This window comes from Leptopilina boulardi, unplaced genomic scaffold, assembly GCF_019393585.1.
Source record: "Leptopilina boulardi isolate dan_hultmark-lab unplaced genomic scaffold, ZJU_Lbou_2.1 LbouV2_162, whole genome shotgun sequence".
NCBI classification, from domain to species: Eukaryota; Metazoa; Arthropoda; class Insecta; order Hymenoptera; family Figitidae; genus Leptopilina; species Leptopilina boulardi.
In genome coordinates, this window is record NW_026137710.1 from 1,543,450 (window position 1) to 1,567,150 (window position 23,701).

A 23,701-nucleotide genomic window follows, 5' to 3' on the forward strand; every position below is an offset into this window, starting at 1 on the left:
GAAGACTTTGCAAAAGGTTTCAGAGTGGGCCTGATAAGTTTAATAAGTTTAATAAAATTTTTAAACTCGAATTGCAAGCTTAACTTATAAGGACTGGAAGTAAAAAATTTTTAAAACTGATCGGATTCGCTTGAATATTGTTACTCGGGGGTCTCTGGGATTAAGAATATCAGCTTGATTTTAAAAAATTCAAAATGGCGGATCCAATATGGCGGACAAGAAATTAAAAAAATAGTTGGATTCGCTTGAAAACCGTTATTCAGGGGTTTTTGGGGTCGCTGATTACGAATATAACATTAGTTTTCAAAAATTCAAATTGGCGGATGAAGTGAGTGACTCGGGGGTTTTTGGGGTCGCTGATTACAAATATGACCTTGGTTTTTAAAAATTCAAAATTGTCGATCCAATATGATAACTAATATGATATCCAAGTTAATTTTTTTTTTGAATGTGACATCAGATTTTCTATCAGTCAAACCAATATTTTTCACGTAACATCTTTCATGTTATGTTCTTATAGGTTAAGCTTGCCCATATTTGCTATTAAAAATGATGAATTCGAAAATCCTATAAATTTAAAGAAATTCGTAGATAGAAAAAAATAAGTTTTGAAAGATGCAAACAATAAACATTTATCTTTTTATTTTCGGCAGAGGTATCATATGTAGATATATGAAAATAAATAAAATTTATAATAAATACCTGTCATTGTTTACTGCATACTCATCAACGTCAGTAACAAATTCAAGCTTCTCGTGACTAATTAATCTAAGAGGTGGATTAGATTTAGTTGGCTTCGGCGGTAATATTGGCTTAGTTTTATTTTCGTTCTTCATTTCATTATAAAGAAATATTTTTCTTTCAACTTCAGGTTTAAATTTCTCTTGTTCAGAAACAATTTCTGATAATTTTCCAGGTAATTCGAATTTAGTGTTGACATCTGCATTGACATTGTGATCATAAAAAGCAGAATTATCACATGTATTTTGTGTTTTATCATATTTTATTGGATCTAATTTTACTTGCAACTCTACAGAGGCATCGTGTTTACTTATCGAATCATTTTTAAGAAGATTTTGATCAAATTTCAAATCAAATATAGCATTTAAATCTGGCTTTAATGTTTCAGATTTAATAGATTGTTCATGTTTATTGTATAATATATCTTCCTTACCACCAGTTAATTCATGTTTTCCATTATTCACAAACGCCTTTGTTTGATGAACAGGTGAATTAATTTGTTGATCGTATTTATTTTGCGGTTGATTATTTTCATATTTTACTCCATTTTGCTCAAAACGTACTTGGACTTCGAGTTTGGACAATGGTTTTTCATTTGATTGTTCAAAACCTGATATTGTTGCTGCTAAAACACTGAGTGGATTAGATTTTATTACACAATTTAATTCCTGTGTTATATTTTGAACATTTTCATTTGTTTGGTTAGACAAATTTTGATTATTTAATGTGTTGTATCCAGTATTGCCTTTACTTAATACATTTAAAGTTTGTGGCATAACAGGATGAATTTTTGTTGATGATGTTTTATAAATAGGTGATTTTACGGGAAAACTTGGTGCTACACTTGATATTGGTTTTTGATGCAATTGAATATTTCGAAGATTTTGTTTAGTGCAATTTATTTGAGTATTTAAAAGGGCACTGGAATTTGATAAATTCATACAATTGTGGTATTTTTGCTGTAAATTCACATGTTGTTGAGTTTGTTGTATTCCATGTATTCGAAGACCTTGAGAAGCTTGATTTTCAATAATGAAATTATCATTATTATTATTAGAAATGTTATTGTTATTTTTATTGTTTGTGTTATTTGCACTGTAGGGAAAATTCTGTTGATTGGTGCCTAATGGCAGCAATTTACCTAAAATAAAAAAAAAATATTTTTTTATTTCGATTTCAGATTAAACGCAGAAATCATATTCGTAAATTAATGAGAGAATAAATTTTATTTTATGTATTATCAATTTCAAAATCTCAAATAAATAAATAATAATAATCACTATTATTAAATAAACCAAAATGAATTCACTATTAGAAAATTTTTCAGTTTAAACGCATTGTTTATAACAAAATTAGCTAAATTGTAAAATAATGCAAATTGTCAAATAATCTATGTCCTTAAACGACAACCCATAAGTTTCAACCTACCCGAAGGGCTGGGTCAGTGAGGCCCAATAGAAAAAAAAATATAAATGAGTTTTTCTCCGTTTTTCTTTCTAATTCTCACCATTTCACAGTGGGTTTATTAATAAACAAATTGTAGAAAAATATTTTTTTAAGTAAACAATTTTTTAATTCCGGGTTAAATAAAGATTGATTTGTAATCGTTAATCATAAACGTTGTGTACTTCAGTGTCGTACAAAAAAGTGGCCAAAAGTCAAAATCAACTGATTGCGCAATCGACGCAACGGTACGTACTTTTCGTGTTACGCACCTATATTTTTCCTATTTACTTCAGTAATAGCTCTCTGCATACTACAGGATTGAGACTGTCCACAAAACAATGTCTGCATTATTGTTACCGTAAAACGGGGTTATTTCGCTCATTGCGGGTAAATTCGCTCACCCACTTTTATGCTCTATTTCAGCTTTAAAATAAAGTTTAATACCTTTATTACCAGGTAAAAATGTTAAATTTGTTAATAGAAATACTAAATTTTAGTTTAAATCAAATTTAAAGCAAAAAAATGGGTGAGCAACTTTACCCGCACTGAGCGAAATAACCCCGTTTTACGGTACTGAAAGAAATTTAAATTTTGAAAAATGGTAAATCAAAGATTAATAAAAAGTTAACATGTTTGTAAGAGGTATGAAATTATTAATTTAAATGAAGTAATGAATACAATTTACTTGAAATATTAACTTAATATTAATTTAGAAAAATTATTTTCAATTTAATATAAGGGTGTTTAATTCCTTTTATGATTTTTTATTTTATTGCCTTTTTTTGTTGATAAAAGCGTGGAGGATTTTTTTTTATTTTTTGCAACATTCTGAAACATTTTACGATGAAAAATTCGTGAAGGTAATTTAAAATTTTTTTTTGTTAAATAATCACATTTAATTTATTTTTTATAGTAAAATAAACACAATGGAATTTTTTTTAATTAATAAAATATATTAATTATTTCATTAATTAATTTTATTAATGAAAAATAATTTTCTTAACCCTATATTATGCAGAGAGCTATTATTGAAGAAGATAGGAAAAATATAGGTGCGTAACACGATAAGTACGTACCGTTGCACAATGGGCTAGAATGCCAAAATGCCCCAAAAAATTTTTTTAATACACTGTTACCATAAGCACATATTATTGGACACTTCTCAAACATATAATGCACTGTTTACCGGCCTAGGCCGATAAGAAAATGCAATACTCTAATTTGATTGGTTGAAAACCAGATAGGTTTTACTTTATTGTACCAGTTTAGTTTCATAAGTCGCCGTACTATGGAGCACGTTCTCATCACATTGCCAACATGCGAGTGATGTAAATTGTTAAACTCGGTATCTTAATGGTTAAAATATTGTAATTTAATAACCGCGGCACAAAACATGCGCAGTAAGTCTTATTTCACGTTGGTACACCTGTACCATGTCAGCTGTTAATACAATAGTAAAGAAAATGGCGACCAACCAAAATAAAGTGGTGCAAGAAATGTCTGAAGACAATCCACAAGAAATTGCTGATGCAGCAAAAAATATATATCATTAAATTTATTACTAACGAAGTCCGCAGAAATTTATACTAAGACGTATAAAAATTCGCGTCTTGGAAAATTCAGAAAAACATAAACTTTATTACTGAAGACGTGATGCTTGTTTACTTCGATTATTAATTTCACACCCGTTTATCCAAAATAGTTCATATAGGGCTCGTTGGATGCGAATTTCGATAAGCATTGAAATAGTATTTTTAAAATTATTCTAATTTTATTCGTTAGTAAAATATTTCATTTTTTATTAATTTTGTTAGTTAATTAATTAAAATCTCAAAAGCAAAATATAATGCTATCTCAAAAATTTAACCATCGATTTATTATGACTTAAACAATATTCATGATTTTTTTCGCGCTTCAAAATGAGGGAGAACATGTTCAAAAGTTATAAACAAATTTTATTTTTTAAACAAATTGTTTGAAAAATCAATATTAAAAATCCGGCAGCCCCCTGCGGGGGCGGCCACATTCTCATCACGCGCTTCGCGCGTAGGGGCTCGCTTCGCTCGCTAGTTTGAGCGCGCCCCGGGGCGCGCGAAGGATGTTCGTCCCGCTTCGCGGTCCGATATTGATACACGCTTCGCGCGCATTGTTTAAGCATCGCGCTACGCGCTTTGTTTGTTTATTACAATTCAAAACCTAGTAGAATTAATTACTTTTTAACTACACTGTGTAATTCAAAAATTTTTCAATTACATTCAAAAATTGTATTAATTATACTACCAGAAAGTAGTTGAAAGACCCAAGAATCCATTTGGTAGAATGAGATTTTGTAGTTGTTTCAGACTTTGTAGTTGATTTAATTAATTTTGAAGTAAAATGTCAAGAAGAAAGAAATTATTTTTATTAGTTTTATTAAAAAGAGTAAAATTAATTACACACAGAGTTAAAATAAGTACAAAAGTAGTTATTTTAAAAGGGGAGCTTCATATAATCGACTTGTTTTGAAAAATTTATTAGAAACAACTCATAGTCTTTATTAAAATGCGTTAAATTAAATTATACAAATAGATAAGTTTTAAAGGTATTAGAATACATTTTTTATTGAGCAAAAAAAAGAGAATAGCGGCACTGCAGCTGTTCAAACTTAGTTCCTTAATTTTGCGCCGTTGATTGGCCAGGTCTTTGTAATTAACGAAAATCGACAAATCAAATTATTTACTAAAATAAGATATTCCGCTTTGAACTAATTTCAATTGAGTAAAAGAAAAAATTAATTGAAAATTTAAAAACATTAAAAAAAAGAACTTTAAAGTAAATGCATTTTTAAATCAGCAAATTTATTATATGAGGTTTTGCCCTCATGTTTTTATTCATAAAAATTTTTTTGTACAATTTATATAAGTGAAATTTTTGGTTTTTATAAATTAAATTTCATTTTCTTAAAGTACTTTGACTTTAAGGATAACATTCTCATCACGACACTCGCATTTCACGCTCGAAAATTAGAAACATACAATAGGAAAAGTAGGCATGCATTAACCCATTAATAAAATTTTTACAGGTAATTTGAGGCTATATCAAATAGTGTACTAAAAGAACCGAAAAATTTTAAATAAACAATTTACAAGCATTAAAAAAAAGATTTGTTTAGAATTTTTGTTCAGTTTTTTTAATTTTTTCAAATCTTAACCCTTCAGAATACCTTTAAATGCTAAAAATATCGGGTCAAAAATGTTTCAATACGCCATTTTGAATATTTAAAAACTGACTTCAGAATCGTAATGAGCGAACTAAAAAACCAAGGAGTAGAAAGATTTATTTAAATTTGTTAAAAGATTGTTGAAAAATGAATTTTCTCTTAAAAAATAGCAATGTTTATACTTAGTTAATTTATAATTCTTTATAATTTTGCCTGCTACACTTATTATTTTTGTTTCACTTCACAATGCTTTCGTTATAGTGGAAAAAATGTTTTATGAATACTGCTTCAAAAACTTTAAATCTATAGAGAGGAAAGTTGCTAAAAGAAAAGGTGGCAAAATAGGTTAAAACTGTGCCGCAAAAAATTAATGAGTAAAATAACACATCGAAAAAAATTAAAAAATTTTGTTACCTTAAACGTAATAGAACATAACTTTTTTAACTTTTTTGTTTTAATCTGTATCGAAAAGGGTTAAAGAAAAAAAAGTTTACTTTTGGGAGTATTTTAAGAGAAAATTAAAAAAAAAATTTTTCAAGAAGAATTGAATTTTTTAAAAATTTAAAATTTGAATAATTTTTGAATTTTTGGGCGGATTAGTCTGTCCAACGAACTCAGGCTTCATTTTTACATGTTGAAAGCGTGTACCAAATATCAAAGCGATTCGTTAAGATATGTTCAAGTTATCGTGGGGACAAAATGAGTCCACAGACAGACTACAGACAACAAACAGACGGACAGGATTTCAAAACATACTTTTTTGGCATCAAGAGGTCTCAAAACGTACAGATTCACTAAAATTTGAAAAAAGTCAAAATCGACCAAAATGAATACTTTCTAACTTATGATGAGAATTTAAAAAATCTACAAATAAATGAATTTAAACCAATTCAAAAGTAAATAATCGAAAAAATACGAAATTGTGGTATAAACAACGCAATTTAAACTATTTTAAAATAGAGGAATTTTTGAAAACAATTGCAATGTTTGGAAATGGAAAACAACAGTTGGAGTTATAAAAAAAAAACGTCGAGATTCACTGGAATTAGAGAATGCTCAAAATCGCCCAAATGTAATTCCTTCTCATTATGATGAGAATGTAAAAAAACCACTGCAAAGTTGAAGTTTACTTCCTAAACGCTTGTAATAAAACCTTAGTCTTGAATTTTGAAACATACTTACAATTAGTTAAAAATTCCTGTATATAATCCTTAAAGGATTTCTAGAGGTTACTATATAGGATTCTTATAGGTTCCCTGAGGAATCCTGTTAAGAATTCTACACAGGATCACACTAGGATCACTTGCAGGATATTGGAACAGGGATCCTGTACAGGAACTTTTGCAGGAACATTAGTTACTAAATTTCATTTGCAAATTTCTGTACAAGAAAAATTATTAAAAGAATATATATATTTTCCATTTAAAGAAATTTCTGCATTAAAATAAATTAAGCTACCAAGGAAATTAAAAGCTATTTAATATTTTTGAATCAGTCGGAAGCTGTATTGAATTCGCATTATTAAAAATAAATCTCTAATTGAGTTTGATTCAAATCATATTTACATTTTTCAAGCTATTCTTCCTGATTACCTGTAAGTTGAGATACAGTGGTATGTTTCTTTTCAATTTTAAAGGCAGCAAATCTAACACTTCAGCGTAAAATTTATTTACAAAGTTCGTTTATTAAAAATTATTAAATTTTGTGTGAAATATGACAATATAACTTAAAATTTTTCGATATAATTCAAAATTGTCTGAACAGATGCATTACATTTTTTATTAATAGCAAATTATTCATTGAAATGAATTTTTATTTAAAATCTTACATTCCAATTCAAAAAGTTAAAATAATGAATCCGCATTCTTAAAATTCCTGATTCACTAGACGGTGCATTTAATAATCATTTCTTTAATGACTAGTTATGTTAGATAAAAGATTGTACATAGAATTTTAATTAGAAATTTATGATATATGTATTTCAACGAAAATTGCCTTGCAAATAGGTCAATTAATGTGTTTTTAAATTTTCTTTAAGTATGTCATATTAGTTCTAAAGTAAAATTAAGATTTTTTAATATAAAATTAGAATTGGAATTTTATAAATGGCAGCAATCTAGCATAAAAATCGTTTGTGGGCTCAAAACGGTCCAAAAAAAGTTTTCACAGAAATATCATATAATTGTATTAAAATTTTTTGGGGTCATTGAATTCAAAAAGGTCAGATTTAAAAAAATCTAAAATAGCGGACCTAATATGGCTACCCAATATGACGGAAAAATTTCAAATTGATTCCATTCATTTAAAATTCGGTGCTACGGGGTTTTTGGGGTCGTTGAATCAATTTTGGGGATAGATTTAACAGATTCAAAATTTGGACTCATAGACGCCAAAAAAACACCAATACCGAATTTTAAACGAATCGAATCAATTTTAAAATTTCCTCCATATTGGTATGCAATTTTGAATTTTTTAAATTTTACTTTAAATTTGGATTCAGCGACTCCAAAAACTCCCAAGTACAAAATTTTAAACGAAACAAATCAATTTGAAATTATTCTGCCATATTGGGTTCGCCATTTTGAAATATTTAATTTGAACACAAATTCCGATTCAGCGAGTTAGTAACCGAAAACATAAGAAATTCTGGTATAAACAACGCAATATAAACTATTTTGGAATAGAGGATTTTTTAAAAAACAATTGCAATGTTAGGAAATGGATAACAATGGTTGGACTTAAAAAAAAAAAAAACAAAAAAAAAAAAATTCGGTATTTTATGAGTAAGTTACTTTAATTTATGTTAATTTAAGGTGGTTTAAAGAGAAATAATACATAGTTGCTCATATTTTCTCAAAATAAAGTAATTTTGCCCTGCATTTTACCCATTTTTCATCCGTTTTTGTCATTTTTTGTCTTTTTTTAAAAAAGTGGTATAACTTTTTTGTTTTAATCGCTATTAAAAATTGTCAAAGGAAAAAAGTGTTTATTTTTAGTCGTAATTTTCGAAAAAAAATTGAAAAAATTTTTTTTTTGAAAAATGCGAATTTTAGAACTTTTTAAAAACTAAAAATTTGAATTATTTTGTTGTTTTTCAACGAAATCATCTGGCCAACGAACTCAGGCGAGATTTTGGTACACTTAAGGTGTATACCAAATTTGAAGTTGATTCATTAAAATTTGTTCGAGTTATCGTCGGACTAAATTTTGTCTACAGACATACAGACAGACAGACATTTTTTTAGGACCCATTTTTTCGGCATCAGAAAGTCTCAAAACGTCGAGATTTACTAAAATTAGAGAATGCTCAAAATCGCCCAAATGTAATACCTTCTCATTATGATGAGAATGTAAAAAAAATAATTTTTTTCTTAAAATTGAAGGTCTTTAGGGTAAAAAACATTTTCAACATTTCTCTCTATTTTTAGTAGGTTAAAAGTTATAAGTAAAGCAAAAAAAGATTGCTCTAATTTGTTATTGTAAATATCTCGAAAAATATTAAAAATTTCAAATTCAAAATTTGTACCCTTATTTAGCACCACTATCACTACAATTTACCGAATTTTGAAAAAAATCTGAAACATGACCCCATATTCTCATATCAAATGACTCATATAAGTATATAGTTTACAATGACTTCACGTGCTATAAAAACTAATTAATTTTTTTCTCGGAAACTATAAGTTTATTCTAAACAATAAACCTAAAAATGATTTTTTAGAAGGTTTTTTTATTTTTTATAAATATTTTTCTCAAAAATTCGAAAAACGCCGTGTTTTTAGGGCAATTTACCCCCGTATAAAAAACAGGGGGTAGAAATATAAAGTTTCAAATGTTTATTCTCTAGTTTTTTAACTAAGGAATCGAATGGTTTTTGGTTTTTTAAAATCGATTCAGTATATTTTGAGAAAAGCCGTGCATCAATTTGAAATTGGTGTTGTCGAGAAAAACGCATTTAAAATTTTCATAACATAATAGATTGAGCAGGACTATCAAACAAAACTTTTTGCCAAAACTAGTTGTGAACGTTTGACAACGGCCATTGGGCGTTTTAAATTAACAAAACTAGTTTTTGCAATCAGAAATTTAACTCGACATTTATCAAAAGTAGGTTAGACATTTTTGATTATGACAAAGACCGTTCTGTTACAATTTTCTCCAATGAAAAGATGAATTTTATTTTAAATTATAACAAAAACCCTTGTATTAAGAAAATTTGTTTAGAATTAGCATATTTTCTCGCTCTTTTCTGTCTTTATCGTTTCTATATTGTCTTTGTGTATAAAATAAGGAATTGTCAACAAGGTAAATTAGTATTTGCTCAAACGTTGTAGTAGCCTCTGTATTTATCAATTTATTAAAATGGAAAAAGTGTGTAAAAAGTGCAAGAGCATTTATAAGATGTAAAACCTGACAATGAGTACACCGCAGAAAAATACAACTCAATTTTATCTGAAGTTAAAGAAGCTAAAGAGTTACAAATAAATAAAAAACCGTTGACAACTAAGCACTATTGTCAATTAAAGCGTTTTGACATACTTAGTATTGGCGCTACAGAAAAGTTGATAGAAAATACAAAACCTCAGGAAGGCGGGAATCGCGAAATTCGTTACTTTTGTAAAGTTAAGGATTATTTTTATATTTTGGACAAGGCTCATGCAAATACACAGCACAAAATAACGAGAGGTAAATAGATTTTATATACTTATTTAATGTATAATAATATTTACGAATTATTATTAGTTGTTCGTCCTATATTATCTAGCCAAATGAATAGTAGATGTCAAGTGGATCTGATAGACATGCAGAGTGAAAAGGATGGTGAATTTCGCTTTATTATGAACTACCAGGACCATTTGACAAAATCTACCATGCTCCGAGCTTTGAAAACCAAAACTGCTGAGGAAGTTGCATATCATTTAGTTGATATATTTTGTATATTTGGTGCTCCATACATTCTCCAATCTGACAATGGACGCGAATTTCGGAACCAAATAATTGAAAATCTTGCACAAATATGGCCAGGATTAAACATGGTTCACGAGAAACCTCGCCATTCGCAAAGTCAGTGATCAGTAGAAAGGAGTAATCAAGACGTAAGGGATATGCTAATAACGTGGATGGCTGACAGCGACAATAGTCATTGGTCAGAAGGATTATGCTTCGTTCAGAGTAAAAAAAATCGCGTTCTTCATTCGAGAATTAAAACTAGCCCATATGAAGCAATGTTTAACTGTCCGCAGAAAATTGGATTCCATTGTTGGAAGAGGTTTATTGTTCAATTGAGACTGAAGAGGAACTGGAGCAACTTTTGAATACTGAGAAAATTAAAGATGGGAGAGACGAAAATGCAGCAGGTGACAATGCTAATATTTGCGAGGAAGTTTTGTCAGTAACTAATAATTGTCACATTTGTGGACTTGAAGTCCACAATAATTTCAGTGTTGATATACATAACGACGAGGACAAACTTATGTGCAATGTGTGCAGTAGAAAAAAAAAATTATAAATACAGGAGGAGCAGCAGCAAAAGTTGCAGCTCGCAGCGTGCTAGTAGTAGTCGAAGAAGTTATTTCCGATGGCCTTCATCGTTTAGGTACCAGAAGTGGTACATTAGAACATTTTGTTCGAAACGAATTCACTACTGCTGATTCCAACTTTATCACAGCGAAAGATGTTGCATCAACGACATTATCGTTGAGAAAAGCTTCGACACTTAACTCAGGATCAAATCAAGGTAAGTGTCGTTTAAAACACAAGAAAAGACGGAGCAGTGTGCAGGATAAGTTTCAAATGGGATAGAAAAGAAAATAGCGATTTTTCTAATTCATTTGAATCATATCCTGCACACTGTTCCATCTTTTCTTGTACGAGCAGCCTTACCAATGGCTATGCCCGATAACGCCACTCAGACCTAGGGGCCGTCCATAAATTACGTAAGACTTTTAGGGGGGAGGGGGGGTCAAGTATTTCTTACGACCAATAGGAAAAATGGCGCTAATGCATGTAAAAAATCTTACATAGGGGGGGAGGGGGTTCAAATGACCAGAAGAAAGTCTTACGTAATTTATGGACGACCCCCTACCGCAATGTTTGCCTTACGCGAAATCCTAAAATAGGCCCAGGCCGGTAGAGTAGCCGCGGTATAGCACTTCTCCTCACAGCAGTGGAACGGCTTCTAAGAAAACTTGTGATAGTCCTAAGATACACACATATAAAAAAATACTTCCTTCCATTTAGTTTTTTTATATTCCTAGTAAAAAAATTGAGAGTAAGCGAAAAGAATTGGTGGTAACTTAAGCTAAATTCGTTTTGGCGAAAAAACCGAATTGGAACGTTACGGTGAATTATTTTTTTTTATTGTGTAGAGTTAAAATGTATACAATTTAATAAATAAAATATAATTTCACTGTATTGAGCTTTACTGTATCTAACCTTTACAGTTTAGAGTTTAATATTACAAATTTCATCAAGTTAATTTTGTATAGAGTTCTACAGTATAGAATTAAATGTGAAAAAAATAATTCAAGTGCATAGGATTCAACTGTATACAGTTCAACTGCATAGAGTTTCGAAGAATTATTTCAGTAAAATAGATTGTATACAGTCCCACTGTGTAGGATTAGTCGCATACAGTTCCCCTGTATACAATCCGAATGTGCAGAATCTAAACCGCCCCCTTTCATTTTACGTCCTATGGGATTGTCCATAAATTACGTCACACCTTAAGGGGGAGGGGGGTCAAGTTATTTGTAACAAGCAGCAGTAAAAATGGCGCTAATGTATGCAAAAAGTATGACATGGGGAGGGGGGGGGGTCGAAAATAGTCAAAAATAGTGTTTTTGAAAATTTGACATCAGATTCGATATCAGCTACCCTAAAAAAATTTATATACCCAGTTTTATAAAAATCCGAAAAAAATTATAATTTATGTCCGCCATTTTGAATTTTGAAAATTTGATTTCAGATTCGTTTTCAGCGATCCCAAAGATCCTTATACAAACTAAATTTTGAAAAATAAGGGTTGATTTTGAAACAAGAGGTAAAAAAATTTTTTTTCTTAAATTTCGTGTACATTATTGAAAAGTACGTAAAAAGGCTTTAAAATTCATTATACATAAATTAAAATCCATTGACTTTTGTCATAGTTATACGGATTTGAAAATTACAATGTTATTAAAAACCAAAGTATCAAGCCAATTCCGGAACTTTCACTTTTTAGACTTGGGCGATTGAAGAAAAATCCCTCATATACATAAATAATATTAAATAAAAATTCCAATTCAATATTTAAGCAGCGGCCCCCACCCGACTTTGTCCACAGAATACTTTTAGCCATATCCGACCCTAATGTTTTCGTAAGATATGCAAACGAGAGGACCCTTACGCGGCCAAAGGCTACGTACACTATTCCGTATCACGCTATTGCGGCTTCCACCCTGCTTTGTCTGCAGAAAAACTTTTCGTTTGCATACACGGAAAAAAATAGTTCGTGAAACTTTCGTAAACTAGTTTTTAACTTTTGGACGGCCCCAAAGTTTGGAAATCTTTTCCAAGAAAAAGTTTGTCCAAGATTTCACGAACGTTCACCACTCTCTTCATAACAATCAATGTCTGCGCACGCGCACAAAAAAAAGTTTCTGGAATTTTGAAAAAAGTTAATGAAAGATTTCAAACTTTGGGCCCGTCCAAAAGTGAAGAACTAGTTTACGAAAGTTTCACGAACTATTTTTTTCTGTGTATTTTAAGAAAACCTTGGAGTGGGGGGTCTAAATTGCAGAAAGTATTCTGTGGACAAAGTAGGGTGGAAGCCGCAACAGCGGTTTACGTGACACTGTGTACACCGCTTTCGGACGCGTCAGGTTCCGCCAGTTTGCATATTTTAAAGAAACCTTGGAGTGGGGGGAGGTCGGATATGGCCAAAAATATTCTGCAGACAAAGCCAAGTATGAGCATAAAAGTTATTATAATAGAAAAGGAGTGAACTTATTAAAAAGTAAATATTTGAGAGAATTTAAATTTCGCGCGTTAATTTTTATATAGTTGGCAGCACTATCTGTCACGTAGTAAAGACTACTTCTTTCTTTACGTACCTATTCTGCAGTTTAGCCGTATTATTAAAACAAATGCCAAAGGTTACAAACCAAAAAAATCTCTTATTTTAAGATGCCAGGAAATCCAACTTTCTGCCCTAGTATCGTAATATACTATTTATTTAGATCCAAAATAATAACTTGAATTACTTGAATCACACTTATGTAAATAAAATAAATCGTATTTGGTTCAAGTAAATAATTAAATGAATCGAATAAATTAATTTATTTAACACAAATAATAAATTATTTAAAATAATTATTTTATTTATTTCACCCAAATATTTGATTTTTTTATACTAATCCCAGTAAACGAAAAAGGATTGACCCTCAATTCGTTCGATTTCAGTGAAGTAGTTTTCTAAGCTTTAATTCTTTCTAATTCGTCTGCACGAATTCAATAAAAGCGTTAGTCAATTCGTTTGAATTCGTGAGTTTGATCACTTTAGTTCGCTAAACGCCGCAAAGGGAGGGCGAACATCACTCTTTCTCGCAGTTAAGGTGCCACTACATTTGTATATAAGTGAACTAAAATTTTTTTCTCGTTGAAATATTTCACTAATACTGTGATGACCATTTTTTTATTTTAATTCAATTGGCGTGAACGGCCCATGACTGTACCAATAATGGTCCATTATTGGGTGCCAGTATTGAAATTATATTGGCATCCCTGGCTCCCATTATTGGGCCATTAATACGCCAATGGTATTTTTCCCATTGGGAATTCATTTCAATTCGTCGTGACAAATCAGTAAGCAGGATTCAGAAGAATTCAACCAAAAGTCAATACATTTTAATTAGTTTTTTTTCTGGGATAAAAATTACGGCGAAATCGGTGAGGTTGGCCTGAAGGTGTTGATTTGTTAGTTAATTTACATTGAATTCTTATTTTCCAGTAGGGGAGCGCCTGTTATGCAGCAGCCCCGGTTGTGCAGCACTTGTCATTTTGTTCATATTTCTTTATCTATTGATATGAAACTTATTAACTTTTGGCAACGTTATAAGGATGTTTTTGAGCAAACACCGATCCGCCAAATATTATTTAACCTTTTGTGAGTACTATGTGAAAAAAACGTTGCAATGATTTTTTCCGTTTTGTAACGAACTGATTTTTTTACTTATTTATCAAGCAAAACTAACGAGCTTGAAAAATATTTACAGCATGTAGAAACTCAACTTTATGATGCAAAAGGAATTTTTGTAAAATAATTGAATCGAAAAAATTATGAGGTCATTTGCAAAATTGTCCCAGACCCGGTTATGCAGCACTTTTTTCTCCGCTTATGCAGCACCCCAAAAAATATTTTTTTTTGTAGTTTTATGATGGAATATCGAATTTATTTTTATATTTAAGTAATTTTAAATGCGTGTTAGCTTCTATAAATGCATTCACTGCGATTCAGACTTGGATTAATCAAATTATTAAATAACGTCAATATAGAGAATTTCATGTCCAATTTTATGTGCCTTTAAAGATCTATAATAATGTTAAACACTTATAAAATATACTTAATATATATAAATATTTATAAAATCTGTAAATGTTAAAGGCTTTTATAATAATTAAATAATATAGAAATTTACTTTTATATTTGTATTTTTTTACATTTTTAAGTAATTTTTGGAAGTGCTGTACATCCGGGGTCAAATTTTATTTGGTCCGAAAATACTACCTTTTGAAATTCTTTTATAATTCAAGTGTTTTAAAATAAAAAAAATATAGTTTCGTAAGCAAAAGTTAGGTATTTACACTAGCTTTAAAATGGAACCTCAACAATCAAAATTGGATGATCCGATTAAAATTTATGGATAAAAAACGAAACCTGCTGTATAACCAGGGACACTCCACTACATTTGAAAGTAATAATTTAATATTTCATTTTGAAGTAACATTTTTTTTATTACAAGCCAAAATCAATCATTTTTAAATTCACGTTCTGTAAATTGTGTTTCAGTTTCTCAACTTTTCAGTAAATATTTAGATGGTGTCCACCTTGAGGACACTTTTTCAAAAATCGTAATTTCATCTTTTTTTTAAACTAGCTTAAATTTTAATTTTATTAGTAACATAAAAAAATTCTTGCTAAAAATCAGCTAATAATATAAAGTTTCAAGGAATATACCACTGAATACGGTATATAATATGGTTAGAGTTTTACAGTCGTTAAAAAGACAAGTAAAAAAATTCAAGGGATTGGAGCCCTTCATTCTACGAAATTCACCAATTTATTGAAATTGACAGATATTTTTAATTTTAGATCTGTAATTTAATAAAGAAAATGATTAAATTAAATTCTATATATGCTTACCTTGAATATGAGACTGGGATTGACTATGAACAATCTGATGACCTGATTGATAAAATGTTGATCTTTGTCCAATTTGCGAAGCACTTGCGCTGTGTTGAATTTTGTTAATATTACAATCATCCTCTGAATTTTTAAAATTAACAGTGAATTTGGTGTTGTATGGCAGTGTTTGATACTTTGGATCGTTTTTGTTTAAAGTGAAATCGTCATTCGGAATATGAGAATAAGGCTCAATCGCAGCAATATTACCAATAGGTCGAGATTTTCCGCCATTAGAAAAATCAACTTTCGAATCAAGATACGTTTGATTTGAAGTTGATAAATTTATTGATCCAAGTTGTTGGCTCAATCGTTGATTTAAAGCTCTTTTTCGTTGAAGTCGACCTTGTAGCTGAGCGATTCTTGCATCAATTGATGCCATTTCTGCTTGTTTCTGAGCTAAAGCCAATCTCTGCTGAGACACTACTTGATTCTGTTGTTCATTCATCTTGTTACGATACTAAAAAACAGGTTAAATATTCAAAATTAAATTTGAAAGTTCCAAATTTTCTACAAAAAATTTAAATTTAATGTAAAGCCTGAAACCTACCATAAAAAAATACAACATTTTTGGAAACTAAGACCAAAAAAATACTCCTGTCTGGCCGTTTTGCTAGATTAAGTCGTTTGTGGTTTTTAGGGGTGAAAACAACCCCTAAATGAAAAGTGACAAGATATCATTTAAACAATGTGTTCAATTCATGACCATTTAGCTTCCTCATCATGATACACTTATATTCAAGATTAACCCTTTCAGTACCAGTGGTCGATATATCGACCACCTTTTGATGACTATGAAAAATCGCTTTAAAAAATTCAAAATGGCGGATCAAAAATGGCGGACGTCGAAAAAAAAATTTATCGGATTTGTTTGAAAGTTGTTACTCGGGGGTTTTTGGGGTAGCTGATTACAAAATTACAAAATGGCGTTTTCGTGAAAAAAAAATTTTTTTTTCGAAAAATTTTTTTCGGCACAGTTGAGCACAAACCTAGCACAATTCAACACAACTTTTATTTTTTTGAAGAAACAAAATGGCGTTGCCAAATTCCTGGACATAAAAAAATTATGTGGATATTTTTGGAAATCCTTGTGTCTGATCTTAGCTATTGATGACTGTAATAAGCCTATAAAATTTCACGACAATTTATCGAAGTGTATTAGAGATAATTTGTACACAAGATTTTGTGACATACACACACACACATACATCCGGAAATTTGTTTAAAACTTCAAATATATGCATTCTAGATAAAAATAAGCCCATATAACCCATTTTTAAAAAATCAAAAATCGTCACGAATACAAAGCTTCCTCGTGAGGAGAGGAATCAAAATTATTAATATTTTATAAAGCTTGGTATCTGGGGTTTTTCGGGGTCGCTGATTATTAATCTGATGTCAGATTTTAAAAATTCAAAATGGCGGATCTAACATGGCGGTCAAAAATTTAAAAAGTTATTTTTTTAAATTTTTATATCCGCCATTTTCAATTTCGAAATTTTGACATTAGATTAATAATCAACGACCCCGAAAACCTTTAGATAACAAGTTTTATAAAATATTAATAATGTTAGATATATTTATATAGATATACTATATTTTTTCGCTGATTAAGATTTTTGAAAATTACGATAATGAAGTCTACGACTTTATCAGCAAAGTGATATCAAACAACAAAGTACCTCTAAACCAAGGAGTTCATTGACATCTAATAGATGTCACTTTCCTGATAAAGTCGTATACTTCATTATCGTAATTTTCAAAATATTAATAATTTTGCTTCCTCCTTTTGTTTATAAAAATTTTCAAAATGGCGAAAACAAATTTTTCTCTATATAGAAACATGTTATATAAGATCCTGATCAATTGTCCGGATATATGTATGTGTGTGTGTGTGTATGTATGTGTGGACCCCTTTTTTGTGAACACGATAACTTTAACAGGTTTTAATGGATTTGGGTAAAATTTAATAGGCTTATTTATCACATTAATATCTCAAAATGGACGAAAGGATTTTAAAAAATATCCCCAAAAAAATTTTTATCGTCTTTTTTCCAAAAATTTTTTTTAATCGAAAAATTTTTAAATAGCAAAATTTAAGGTGATATATAATAAGATCGTATTCCTTACGTCAAGACGAATCGATTAGTATATATAAAGTATAAATTTTGATTCAAATTTGAAGAATTAATGAAAGTTAAAAAATCAAAAATTCACATTTTAGCTTCAAAATTTTGGGTTTTTTAAAATTCAAGTGTATATATGACATAATTTTATTCCTTGCATTAAGGGGAGGGACCGCTGAAATTTTAACCTTTTAAAATGATAAACAATTAATTTATTAATAATTTTTAAAATAAAACTCGAAATTTTCAAAAACTAAAAATTTAAACTTCTGTCACAATTTTTATTATTTTTCATTGCTGATTTTTTTATACATTTTTTTTAAGATTCTTAACAATCAATCGTATGGATTTAGAAAAATAAAATAAAATGCAAAATTTGTTAGAAATAACTTTTTTTCATTTTTCATAGTGAAATATGATTTCAGGTTCTAAAAAAATTTGTAAAAAAAAATTTTTACCCCTAAACCAAACCACACGGAGAAAAATAGATGGTACGGGGTACTATCTAGATAGTACCAGGTACCATATTTGAACTAACATATACGGACAGCTATCTAGATTCTATCAGTTACTATCCAGATTGTACGGAGTAACATCTTGATTATAGTGGGTAACATAACCATATTTTTTGTAACATCTTTGATGGTACCGGCTAACATCTACTTTTAACCATCTTAAGATAATAAGATCTTACCATATATTTCTCTCCGTTTGGTTTCAATTTGATCAATTATTCCTTAAAAATTCAACTTCTTCTATAATTTTTATTTTTTATTGGTAATTTTTTTGTAGGCTTTTTTCATGATTCTGAACAATCAATCGTATGAATTTTTAAACATTTTAATATTTTCAAAAAATTTAATTTTGAAAATAGTCAAAAAATTTTTTTTTGTAATTTTGATAATTCACAATGAATTTTGAATTTGGAAACATTTACTATATTTTTTGCTACATTGAATGGGAAACACATTTTAGATTTTAATGGAATTAATTTCATTTAACATTCTGTTAAATTTCGCAAAGCTAGTAAAAGAGAGAAATTCAGGTATTAAATAGAATTAAAATATTTCACCATTGTAGACAAATGTAAAATAAGGTGAATCTTATTATATTTCAGATTTGTTGCCGGTCTTCACATTTCCAATAATAACACAGTGCAAAAGCATTTTTATTTCTGGGATCGCATATAGTGATTCTTACAGGTTTTTTGACGCTGAACACGAATCCGAAATCAGAATTGCTCCATCACCCTAAGTTTTCGAGAAATTTGACCTTGAAGATTGAAAAAATGCCCTTTTTAGAGTACTTTTTGATTTTTTATAACGGTACAAAACTTTGTTTTGAAGTTTTTGTGATATGCATTTGAAAGCTTATATCTTCCTGAACAATTTGCAATTTAGAACTTTTAAAAACATTTATTTTTGTACGAGACATCCTTGTTTGAAGTTTGCAGGATCAGTAACACAGGTGTACAATGTTTTTTTAGATACCACAGTGGTTTCCAATGCATTTTTGTGTGCTAAACACGATCAAGTTTTTTGGGGTATTTATCCACACTTTTTTCAATATTTTGACGTGATAAACAAATTTTGGAAGACGTGATCGTGTTCAACACACAAAAATACATTGGCAACCACTGTGGTATCTAAAAAAAAACATTGTACACCTGTGTTACTGACCCCGGAAATCCCCGAGAGACAAGTTTTAACGAAACCTATCAATTTTTTTTAAACGCAAACTTTAAACAAGGATATCTCGTATAAAAATAAATGTTTTTAAAAGTTCTAAATTTCAAATTGGTCAGGAAGATATGAGCTTGCAAATGTATATCACAAAAACTTAAAAACAAAGTTTTGTATCGTTATAAAAAATCAAAAAGTACTTTAAAAAGGGCATTTTTTCAATTTTCAAGCTCAAATTTCTCGAAAACTTAGGGTGATGGAGTAATTTTGATTTCGGATTCGTATTCAGCATTAAAAAATCTGTAAAGCTAATGCTTCAACACAGATCTCTACGTTTTTAAAATTAATTTAACTAAATTTTCCTAGATTTTTCGAACAGTGGAAATCAAGAGATTAAAATGAGTAAGTTTTATTTTTTTGTTTTCTTCTCACTTTACAACTCAGAAAATAATTAACTATAAATGATTTGAAATATGGCTTAATTTACTCAGAATTTAACAAACTTTACAACAATTTTTTTGGTGAAAATTATCGAACTATTTTTGTGTCCCTTACCATCCCATATTAATAATAATGATTAATAGCACCAAAAATAATAGAGTTAAATAATTATTTAACTAATTATAATTAATAATTACCAATAACTCCCTCCGTAATTTCTCCAATTCAGTACTGGCGGAGGTAGGTAAATGTACACCAATATTGTTGCCATTAAGACTATGGCGTCCACGAAGTTCTTCCAGTTGACGAGTTAACTCCTCGACTTTAGCTACAGCTAGTGATAATTCTTTTTCCTTTTCATTGAAAAGAGCTCTTATGCAGTCCAAATCAGAAGCTGTAAAATATTTAAATAAAGCTTTAAACATATGAGAAACTCAAAAACTATAGTTAACTCTAGTTTTTAAATAATACCAATAAGATAATATAAGGTCGTCCATAAATCACATGATAGGTTTTCAAACGATTTTCGACCCCCTATCCCCCCAAGTGATGTCTTTTATGACCCCCACACACTCTCCTCCCATTGGTAGGGAAACATGGGACACAATAGAAAGCGGGGAAGAACGGTGAGTTCGCAAAATTTTTTAAACCAGGTGGTGCCATCTAGCTACAATGATATAAATGGTGTTAATAAAATGCATTGATGTAATTTTGATGTTAAACCTTAATTCGAATATTTTTCCGATTTTAAAATCAAAGTACCTAAGTATTGGAAATCATAGTTTAACGTAAAAACTAACTTAACGTTGTGAAAGTGTATTCCTTTACAAACAAATTGAGCTATTGTTGGTTAAAATATGTCAAACTGTAACTACACAAAATTCATGTCATTACAAAGATTCTTTTGGGGCAGAATAAAGGGGAGTTATTGTATATAGTGTTCTTGGGCTCATTATTTTGCAGTTTGCATTTTTGCTGCAAATCTCACTGCAAATGTATTTTCTTTTTTATTTCTACAATTACGAAATTGGTATTGATTTATTGCACATAAAATTTTTTTACAAAGTAGAATAAATTTGTGGACCGTTGTCACATAATAATAAAAAATATTTAAATTTTCATGTTTAGTTTACTAAATCTAGTGTAGAATTTTTATTATTTATCCGATTGTGCTCTAATTGGGCTCAAAATTTTCGTAATTAAATAAACTATCGATAAAAAATTTTAAACATGAAATTTTTTTATTGTTTGGATTAGAAAAATTAACAGAAGTTAGACAAGTATCTAAAAATCATCAAAATTTGCATGAAACATGAATTTTGATCAACTATAAGTCTGTCAATTTTTATTGGATTTTATTTTACGACCGACAGTTCGAAAGATAATTTAATTACGTTTCCAACGGTATATTATTTATTATATTTGAACTAGTTGATTTTCCTACTAGAGAATATAAGTGACGTCACACCTCGAAAAATGTGTTTTTTTAGATTCAACTACAGTCGAATCTCCCATAAGTTAACTTCCCATAAGTTAATTTTCCCCTATCACGTACCCCCTCTACCTAAAAAAACTTTAGTCATTACACATGCGCATAGTGGTGCCAAGATGTCTGACACATAAATAAACATAACCTCGTCTACAAACGTGTTCTATGAACATCTGTGACTTAGTTTAAGGTATTAGTCGCGCGCCGGCTCTAACCAAAAGTTTGTCTTGAGTCTGACTCAGTCTGTGCTTAGCAAGAGCTATAGTTCTGAGTCAAACTTTTTGAAGGGTACAGGTAACTTCCACTCAGAGCGCCGCGTTCTCGCACGTGTAGAACTAAAGTTTTGATCGCGGCAACGTCGCAATCTGAATATTATTAAAAAAAATTCAAATATGCTTCTTTAAAAGCTATTTTTGAATTATTTATGATTAATAATTATGTATATAAATGCTTAAACTTTTTAAAAGTATGAGACTTACTAAGAATAATTAATAATTAAAGATGTGAATATTATTAAAAAAAATTCAAGTATGCTTCTTTGAAAACTAATTTTTAATTATTTATAATTAATATTTACATCAATAATGTATTATAAATTGGTTTATAAAGTAAAAAATAAATATTTCATCAAAAAATGTTTTTATTTCTTAACTGTTGAAATATAACCAACCAATTTAACGTTTCTCATTCTTATTTTTCTTAAAATATATGATTTAATTTAAAAAATTGAGAATTACTTAATACTAATCTATGTTGTGAAATTTTAAATATATTATTTTTTTATTCTACTCTATGAGATATTCCTACTTTCTAACTGTGTACTTTGCATGATTTTGAATTTTGTATGCATTCGCGCGCTACAGCGTTGCCAAGTTTACTGCTTTCCAGCAGTGGAACTTCATATAATTTAAAATTTTGTTAACTTTCTCCTAACATATTTATAGTTTGGTACGGTCAAAAAATTTCAGTTTTTTTGTAGGCATTCGTTTCATGAGAATGTATTATGTGGTAGTTTTATTTTAAAATCTGACGACTGGTTTTCATTTAAATAATTATAAAGCAAATTCCTTACATGCATTAGGTGCTCCGTCCATGTAAAAAGTATCAACTTTGAAATGATATTTTAAAGCTTAGGAACGGTCAAAATCGATGGGATTGGTCTTATTTTGTAGATAATTATGTCAGAAACACTCATGCAAAATTTAAAAAATATCTGACGAAAATGATTTTACGCGACTAATACCTTAATACTAATTTAAAATTTTTTTCATAAATGGGAGGATATTTCTTTAAAAGAATTACAGAAGGAGCATTGTGATAGTCCTGATCTCAACAATAACTGTGATCTTATTCTAGAACCTCAAAATAAAAAATCAAGGTTTTTATAAAATTAAAAACAATAAGATAACTTGTTAAAAATTAAAGTTTTATGTACTTTTAAGACTCCACGAGACTGACTACTTTTAATGTACACAAATATGTTGAATTTGACAAACTGTCAAAAAAGATTTTTAATTTAAAAAAAATACTAATTCAAAAAATCTCAATATTCTATTTTATTTTTAAATAGGAAGTTAAAATATATATTTTCGTTATTTGAATTTAAAAATACAGTTTATTTGAATTATAATTACAATAAAAATTGATTTCAATTTATGTTATTTTTAGTTCTTAAGTTAACATGTATGTCTACGATGTTTAACAATGTTCTTCTAAAACGTGTTATTAACATCTTGTACCACTACCTAGAATAAAAACATTCGATTCATGTTTAAAAGAATTTTCTTTTAATTTAATTGAATTTTGTTTTTTTTTAATTTAATTTAATTATTAAATAATTGTTTCATGATGTAGCTGCATCATTTACGAATATTAATTCCTTAATAATATTTCCAATTAACTCAAAAATTATTTTTTTTTGTCATGAATAAAATTCCGTCCATGATTTATAAAATTAATAAAAGTAGTTAAAAGAATAATACAAGTATGTACCGACAATGTTTTTCACAGTCAACTAAACTTATATTAAATTAAATATTCAAACATTTCTAATAACTCATTTACTTTACAAGACTTCAAACATATATTTTGAAATTGACCGCCATGCGCAATAGGTCACTGCGCAACTATTTCTCC

General features: G+C 29.2%; 1 protein-coding gene across 1 annotated transcript in view; it reads right to left on the reverse strand.

The window, feature by feature from the left end:
- LOC127276993 (apoptosis-stimulating of p53 protein 2) overlaps positions 1 to 23,701 on the reverse strand; it is a 169,259-nt gene that overhangs the window by 57,011 nt on the left and 88,547 nt on the right. Inside the window, exons 5-7 of the mRNA XM_051297768.1 lie at positions 20,274 to 20,470; positions 15,789 to 16,287; positions 703 to 1,882 (exon numbers count right to left, since the gene is read on the reverse strand). Coding sequence (XP_051153725.1) covers positions 703 to 1,882; positions 15,789 to 16,287; positions 20,274 to 20,470 — 1,876 coding nt within the window. The remainder of the gene's footprint in view (positions 1 to 702; positions 1,883 to 15,788; positions 16,288 to 20,273; positions 20,471 to 23,701) is intronic.